General features: G+C 39.5%; 1 protein-coding gene across 1 annotated transcript; it reads left to right on the forward strand.

The window, feature by feature from the left end:
- The first annotated feature begins 481 nt into the window (after positions 1–481).
- On the forward strand, positions 482–1,951 carry LOC143411429 (putative sperm motility kinase W). Its single transcript, XM_076872214.1, has one exon. It carries the CDS (start codon positions 482–484, stop codon positions 1,949–1,951), a length of 1,470 nt encoding a protein of 489 aa, XP_076728329.1.
- Positions 1,952–9,323: the final 7,372 nt, after the last annotated feature.

Here is a 9,323-nt window from a genome sequence, read left to right on the forward strand (position 1 = left end):
TCTGTCCCCTACAAGCGCAATGTACAAATTTTAATTTAAAAAAATGCATGTCAGTTTCCATAACCCATTGAAGTGAAATACTTCTTGGATTCCATTCTTATTCTTACTGTGAAAGTAGAAAAGGTCCTGTAGGCCCAGAGGGTGATGGCCAGAGGGGGTGGTGCTCAAGCATGATTGGGCCATTTCTTGCTCTGAACTCACAAGGAGCCATTATGAGGGAGTCTCAATCCCCGGGTATATAACAGAGTGACTGAGGCTGGGTTTTTGTCCATAAGTACAGGAAGCTCTTGGTGGTGACCTGTCGGACTCCCAGCTAGTTAGTGCGTTTGGTGGTTGGTGGTTGGTGATTGTGGTCTTTGGCGATTGGTTCTTTGATTTGGGTTTTTTGTTTTGTCTTGTTTTATTTTTTGATTTTGGTTTGTTGTTTTAGTTTCTTACTTTGTTTTTAGCTAGCATCCTTAGTTGGGTGTTCCTGCTTAGGATGCATAGTAAGAGTAGTGAGTTTAGTGTAGTGACGCAGGAGCCTGACTCCTTCCAGGAGAAGGCCTTCACAGACCATTACCAGGTTGTGAAGGACATTGATCAGGGGGCATTTGGTCAGGTGATCCTAGCCCGCCATCTGCGCACTGGGGCCAAGGTGGCGGTGAAAGTCCTGCCAAGGTGCAGGGAGAGTTTGGTCCAATCTGAAATACTGGCAATGAAGACCCTGAACCACCCGAACGTGATCCAGCTCTTTCAGGTGATTGAAACCACCACACAGATCTACATGGTGATGGAGTATGGGGTTGGGGGATCTTTATTTGACCTCATCCCGCCTAAGGGCATGCAGGAGAAGGAGGCCAGGAGACTCTTCAGGCAGATTGCGTGTGCGGTGTGCTACTGCCACAAGATGCACATCTTGCACGGAGACCTGAAGCCCCAGAACGTTGTGCTGGATGCCAGAGGCAACATCCGAATCATCGACTTTGGCTTCAGTGTCATGTTCCAGCCTGGGCAGAAGCTGGCCCAGTTTTGGGGCACTCTGGACTACCTGGCCCCGGAATGTATCCTCAAGGAAGTACACGAGGGTCCCCCAGTGGACTGCTGGAGCCTGGGTGTCCTTTTGTATTTTATGTTGACTGGACACCGCCCATTTAAGGTGGCCAGCATGAAGGGGCTGATGAGGAAGATCTTACACCCCAAGTTGAAATTTCCCTGGCATATCTCAGCCAAAGCCAAAAGACTCATCAAGAAAATCTTGACAGTGGACCCCAGAGCAAGGCTCTCGGCAGAGGAGATCTTGGCGGACCCGTGGCTGAATCAGGGTGAGGAGAATTTATCTTACCATGATGTGCCCCTCCCCAACCTCTCAGACCCCACAGTACTGACAATGCTGTTCGACATGGGGTACGACCCTTACAGTACCTGGGTGTCACTGTCCCAGAGAAAGTTTGATGAGGTGATGGCTTCCTATCTCATAATCCAGCAGCAGATAAGCCAGGGGGCAGGCTGCATGAAGCCTGTGAGAAGGGATCCTTCCATTTCCCCTGCCCTCCCGCAGAGGAGGGCGAGTGAGCCTGCCCTTCACACCTTCCCCTTGCCCTGTGAGCATCATCAGCCTCAGGAGGCCAAGGAGTCAGGGCAGAAGGACTTCAGAAGGGCCAGCTGGCCTGCCATTAGTCTCCGCTGCCTGCATGAGAAGCCCCCCACTCCCAGGCTAGCCTCCCAGCATCACTCTGTGTCCGACTCAGCCCAACCCTGCCCATCAACAGCAGCCAGCCATGTCTCCCAAGATGCCACCACAGTGCATCCCCGGGGCCACAGGAAGGGCTGGAAGCGGGTGAGGCGGAGGATGGCTGCGTGCTTTCGCAGACTGTGCTGTTGCACACCCTCATGTGATGGCGAAAACGAGGCTCCTACACCAGGAGAGCAGAAACCTGCTAGGTTCACAAATCGGGTGGTTCCTACATAAATGGACAGTTCAGATGGACCAAACGAAGAAACAGCCAGCCAGAGGAGCCTTTGCTCCGTGGATGCTGTCACTATGTTGGCATTTGTCACATGGACTCCAACAGCTGTAGGACTGAGTGCCTACTGGCTGGGCTTCTTCACATGGGGGGTCCAGCCAGGAGCACACCTGGATCTACCTGGACATCAGGCATCTCCCATGCCTCCACCTGCAGGGGACATCAGATGAGACTGTTTTCCCTGGGACCCTTCCCCTGCCTTTTCCCATGCTGTTTTGTATGCAGTGATATTTCTTAATAAATTGGTTTCTCTGAAATTGCATAGTCTACCTGATATTCTAAAATTTTTTTTAAAAAGAGGCTGATCTATAAAAGGGGGGACACGTGTCTGTGAGTGTTAGAGCCCACCAGGCATCCTCTCCTAGACCTAACACTGTGCCTCCCTCTCCTGTTTAATGTACATAGACTTGCTCACCTTGAACCAGTGCAGATGAGGACTGACTCACTTTAGCCTGTGTATAAGGTAACATGCTCACCTTTAGCCAATGTAGATGTGGACTGTTTCCTTACTGTAGAGGTGCTTAGGTATCCTCATGAGACATCAAAGTGAGATATGAATGTAAGACATGAAATATCTGCAGGAAGTCTGTCTATTGCTGATAGTGGAGGGTAGACTCTTCACTTTTTAAAAAAAATTTTGCATTAAAATTCTTAATACACCATTATACCATAATTTATCATATTTCTGATTATATATAAGGTATGTTGACACCAAATTCATATCTTCATATGTGTATTTTGTATAATGATGAGAGGGTCTCTTTTGATTTATCATCTTGATTGGAAAACTCGAAACATCTACTTAACTTTTTTTAGCCATAACAGGCAGGTGTCCATCTTTTGTAGGGAGTATCTTTCCAATTTATTTGCATTCTTTAAAAAAATTATTTTTTTAGTTGGACACAATGCCCTTTATTTTATTTATTGTTATGTGGTGCTGAGGATCGAACCCAGAGCCTTGCATATGCTAGGTGAGCACTCTACCACTGAGCCACAACCCCATGGGGCCTCATATTTGCATTCTTAAATTAGATATTCCATGACTTTATTGCACAGAGAAGATAAGAAGAAAATCATCTTGACAGAAGATTGCCAATGTAAATGGCAAGAAATTTCCTGTTTAGAATTTTTTTCTTTTTTATAATATCAGAAATTCTGAAAATTTGTAGACGGTAAACCTGTTTCAAAGTGAAAAAGAACAACATAGATTTTGAACAGTATATTTTTGTACTTAAATTTATTTTGGAGCATAAAAATCATAAACACAAAATCATAATGTAAAGTTATGTAATATTTTGATACATGTGTATATTGTAAAATGTTTAGATCAGGTTAAACATATCTATTTCCTCAAACACATTTTTATGTGTTTGAGGAAATAGAAATTCAAAATCCTTCTGGCTTTTGCAGATACCCAGTTCATAATTGTTATGTGTAGTTACTGTGTTGTACAAGAGCACCCCAAGAGTTCTTGCTTCTATCTTAGTGGTGACTTCGTATGCTTTGATCAACATTTCCCCAACCCTCCTCTCCTCTACTCTCCCCAGTCACTGGTAAGCACCATTCTATTTCCAACTTCTGTGAAATCAACTCTTCTAGATTCCATGCATTTGTGAGATCATGCAGTCTTTGTCTTCCTGCACCTGGCTTACTTCATTTAATAATCTCTAGTTCCATCCATGCTGTCACAAATGCCAGGGTTTCCTCCTTTTTATGTCTGAGTGGTATTCCATTGTGTATATGTACCACATTTTCCTTATTCATTCATCAGCTGATGAGTACTTAGATTGTTCCCATATATTGGTTATTGTGAATAGTGCTGCACAATCATGGGAGTGCAGATGTCTCTCTGTCTCACTGATTTCATTTCCTGTAGATATATCCCAGTAGGGGGATGGCTGGATCATGTAGTAGTTCTGTTTTTGAAGTTCTGAGGAACCTCCATACTGTTTCCATGGTGGCTGAGTTCACCAGCTGCTCCTACCAATAGTGTGTAAGGGTTCCCTTCACTCCATGTCCTTATCAGCACTTGATGATATTAGTCATTCATACCAGAATGAGGATTTGACATTGTGGATTTGATATATATTTTCCTCATGATTAGTGATGTCCTGAAGCATTTCCCATGTTTATATCTAGTAGTTTCACAGTTTCAGGTTTTACATTTAGTCTTTAATCCATTTGGAATTGATTTTTTTTTAAAAAAAGGTGATAGGTTAGGAATCTAGTTTCACTCTTCTGCATATGAATTTCCTTGTTTTACCAACAACATTTACTGAAAAACCTATCTTCTCTCCATGACATGTTCCTAGCACTTTTGTTGAAAATTAGTTGGTTGTTAATTTGTATGTTTACTTCTAGGCCCTCTATTCTGTGTTTGTGACTACTTTTATGCAAATATCATGCTGTTCTTATAGTTTTCACTCTCATTTAGTTGGGAATGTGGTACCTTACATTAAAAAAAAAAGTAGTGTTTTCTTATACATGACTTAAATTTGTTTTTTTTCCTTTATGAAGTCCTTTTTTATTGATAAAAATTTGTTTCTAATATCTTACTGTTCAACTCTATACACACCATATAAATTCTTACATATGAACACGTTTATACAAATAAATATTCACCTAGGAATTCCTAGGATAGCTTTTCTCCCCCACCCAACTGTTTTGGAGACAGATTATTATCATTCTATTAGTTATTGGTCTAGGCTTCCAAGTCACCAGTGTAAGAAGGTATTCATTTTTACCAACGTAATCTTTCTGGGGTCAGGGTGAGCTGTTGTCCAGTGGTAACAAGGTTCTACTTATTTAAACATAATGATTGGGTCATTGGTTTTATAGAATAGGTATAATTTAGTCAGGATGGAAATATTCAAATTATTTTTAAGCAACTAATATTTGAAACATATGAAGTTCTTACCATTTAGTGAGCTGCATTTCAGTACTTTGTGATATTCTCCTACAGCATTGATTTTTAATGTTAATTATTGTGAGTAATCTTTTTCTTTGCATCTTTCCTCCACAGACCATCATTCATTTACCCATTTTCTGCTCTTTGATGTAGTCCAAGATGGGGTTTATCCAGTGGTGTGCTGGTAATGTTTTATAGCCAAATCTAGGAAAATGGGTGGTAAAACTCTGTTTTTTGACAATTCCAGAGATGTGGAATACTTGTTATGGCTGTGGATGACTTCAAGCTACTTATGTGATGCTATGAACACAGAGCATGGAAGAGACGGGCTCTCACAGGCTGGTGGAAGCTGAATTGCTCATCCTGGCTTATTCCATCTTAGCCCTAACTCTACTACAAAGATAACGAATCATGAATGATTTTCTCGTTGGTATTGTTCTTATACTATAGTTATGATTTTGAGGATAGCAAGTATAAAATACTTGTGGGTATATAGCATTTTTATGATATTCCAAAATAAAGACTGACAATGTATAACCCCACCTTTTCCATTTTTCAGTTGGGTGGAAATCTTTGGATGTCAGGGACTTGGATTATTACTGGACATTTTGGAGAAATTGACTACTGGAAATATGTATTATAAATAATTTTCAACTCAGCTACATTTGTATTTCCCCGTATAATTCCTATACCAGTGTATTTTACATTAATATAGCCAAGAATAAGGTTTTAAAGAATCAACACAAAGTCATTCTGTTTTTAATAGGCCTTGATGAATACATAGATATGCATATAGCTAATTAGTATTTGTCTATCACGAATTCTAACATGAATTAGAGGTTTGTAATATAGGACTTTACTTGCATTAAACTGATGTTTTGTTCTCATGTGCTTTATAACACATAATGGAAATATTGAATTAGATTCCAATTATGTATGAAACAAACTATCTTGTAACAAGAGACACTTAGGATTGAATAGACTGTCTGATGTTTAACTCCTGGTATATACAAACAAATCTAATAAAATATCCAAGTGAATTTTTTATAATATTCAATTGAACTAAAAGTTTTATGAAATGGGAGAATATTGTAAATGCTTAGGAGAAAGAAAACAAAAGTAAGGATGTGTAGTTCATTTATTCAAATTTAAAGGTAATTAAAGCAGACTTCATCTTTATTGGTTAAATTTCCAGATATGGTTTTGAAGTGTAAATACACAAGGGGCCTTTGTTTCTGAAGCCAGCTCCTTTGCTCATATTTTCTCCGCTATTGAGATTAGCTCACTGCAGATAGAGGCTCATCACGACATTCATGTAGTGTGGTCCCAGACATTGGGCATCCTACGTAGGGATTTGGGGTGTTAACTTTCTGCTACCTAAAACCTTCATCTTAAGTGGCCTGAGATTCTGTATTAGGTAATAATGAGCCTCATATAGAATGCATGTGGAACCTGGCATTGGTCTCAGTTTATAAGAGGCCAGTTACATTATCCAGAATTGTTTTTTTTTTTTGGTACTGATTGAACTCAGGGGCACTCGACCACTGAGCCACACCCCCAGCTCTATTTTGTATTTTATTTAGAGACAGGGTCTCACTGAGTTGCTTAGCACCTTGCTTTTGCTGAGGTTGGCTTTGAACTTGCAATTCTCCTGCCTCAGCCTCCCAAGCTGCTGGAATTACAGGCGTGCACTACCATGCCCAGCTATCCAGAGCTGTTTTTTGATATTCAGAAAGTTATGTCCTCAGACCTTTAAAAATTTGTCCCACCTCTCTAACCTATAATAAATAGCTTTCAGTAGGGCACTTTAATTGCTATTACTAGTAATTTGACTCCTTCTCATATAGAGTCAAAAAAATTCTGTTTCTCTTTGCTTTATTTTGCAAATCATTGAAATTATTTTGTAAATTATTTTGTAAATTATTGTAGGTAGTAATTCTGTGTATAGTTATAGATACTGAAGAGTGGTAATCTAGCCTCAATCCAGTCTTAAACTGAGCATTACCCATTTTTACATTAACAAAATCAGAGGATATTGCCTATGATGGGTCTTCGGAGTCACAGGACTGGTTAATACCATGAAATCAGAAAATGCTCATAGTCTACCCTTCACAGACTATAATTTAAGAGACAGAGGGTTTGTCAGAGAAAATAGGTAGTGCACTTGAAGGAGATCACCAGGAGTCATCTTGAGTGGCTGGAGGAGCTACATGATTTGATTCAGAAGGACAGACACTGGCTAAGGCATCCAGGAGGGGGGAAGTGAAGGGGAAATGCTGGGTACAAGCTTTTCTTAATCCTGAGGTGTATTAGGACAGAGCCAGCTCTTTGGTATTCATTAATCATTGATTGACCTTGTGAATCAGATCTAAATGGTGCTTTATAATATGCTGACAATTCCTGTGATTACCATGGCATGTTGTAGTTTCTAGCCCAATGCCTGCTGTTTTCTTGTCTGTTATGAAACATCTTAGAGCATCACAGAGGTAAGCATTTACTGACGGGTTTGGCTGCCTCTGTAAACATTTTCTCATATCTGAGACAGATAAGTCTTTCCAAAAGTTCCATTCTGGGGACATTGGCCCATATGCTTGATCTTCATCCCAAATCATCCCATTTTTATTTAGGTGTTTACAACTGCATTGCCTTCTTGATGATTACTGTCATTGTGATTAGGATCCATAACATTAACTATGGCAGTTTCTACATCATACCTTCCTCAGACTGTCCTTCACCTTTGCTGGTTTATGAACTAAATAAACAGTATAATATTGTATTATAGTGAACAGTATAATATTGTATTCAAGTATGGATTTTGAGTGCTTGAAATGTATCTAATCTGAAATGAGATGTGCTGTAAGTGTAAAGTACACATTATTTCATTCTTCTTTATGGTAAAATACAACTCCATTGTTTGTATATACCACATTTTCTTGAACCATTCATCTGTTGATGGACATCTGGGTTTTTTCCATAATTCGGCCATTGTGAACTATGCTGCTGTAACCATTGCAGTGGGTATATTGCTACAGTATGCTGATTTTAGTTCTTTTGGATAACCACTGAAGAACACCTTTTCCCCTACGTTTTTGCCAACATTTATTTTTATTTGTTGATATACGTAGCCTAATTCTCTGTAGATCAGAAACCAGCTTGTCACAAGTTATGAAGGATTCATTTCTTTTTTCTGTAAAAATATTAGGATGTCTGTATAGCCTGGCCATAAGTTGATGTTGTAACACTGCTTGAAATGCCTGCCCGTGCCTTGAGCTCACCCATGCCTGGTTTTCTCTGACCAGATAACAACCCTTTCCTAAAGCTTAGTGACACCTCATAAATCCTGGCCTTCCCTGGCCAAATAACGACCCTCTCTGAGGCTCTAACGACCTTCATAAATTCTGATGTCGGGGCCAGCAAAAATGTAAACTAACATGTTATGCTCCTCAGAGTTTTATTATCTGTAACCCCACTTTGTGTAACTTTTTGGGATATAAAGCTGGGCTGCAAGCGAGCTTCAGGGCTGTCCTTGGCTCCCACGATTTTGATGGGAAAGGCAGCCTGGCCGGTGGAAATAATAAGCTTGTTTTAATTTGATTTTAATTGGAGTCAGTGGTCTTTTCTTGCGTCGTGGTCTAACATTTGTATCCTTGATGAGTACCATTATGACTGGAGTGAGATGAAATCTTAGTGTAATTTTGATTGGCATTTCCCTGATTGCTAGAGATGTTGAACATTTTTTATATATTTGTTGACCATTGTTTCTTCTTTTGAGAAATTTCTGTTTAGTTCTTTTGCCTATTTATTGATTGGGTTATTTGTTTTTTTTTGGCATTGTTTTGAATTCTTTATGTATTCTGGATAATAATCCTCCATTAGCTGGCAAAGATTTTTTTTTCCCATTCCAAAGGTCCTCTCTTCACCCTTAATCATCTTGTTTGCTGTGCAAAAGCTTTTTTAATTTGATGACATCCTATTTAATGGTTCTTGGTTTTATCTCTTGAGCTTTAGGGGCCTTGTTAAGGAAGTTTGTTTCTGTAATTATGTGATAGAGTGTTGAGGGTATGATTTTTTTTTTTTTTTTTTTTTTTTAGCAATTGTTAGGTTTCTGGTCTGAATCCTAAGACTTTGATCCATTTTGATTCGACTTTTGTACAGGGTGAAAGATAAAAATCCAAATTCATTCTTCTATACATGGATATCCAGTTTGTCCACCATCATTTATTAAACAGGCTGCGTTTTCTCCAACATTTATTGATTTAACATTTGTCAAGTATCACATGACTGTATAAATTTGAGTTATTTCTGTGTCTTCCATTTTATTCCATTGGTCTTCCTGTCTATTTTGATTCCAATACATACTGCTTTTGCTACTGTAGCTCTATAGTGTAATTTGAGATTGGGGATAGTAG

The sequence above is a fragment of the Callospermophilus lateralis genome, chromosome 12 (genome assembly GCF_048772815.1).
Source record: "Callospermophilus lateralis isolate mCalLat2 chromosome 12, mCalLat2.hap1, whole genome shotgun sequence".
Taxonomy (NCBI): domain Eukaryota; kingdom Metazoa; phylum Chordata; class Mammalia; order Rodentia; family Sciuridae; genus Callospermophilus; species Callospermophilus lateralis.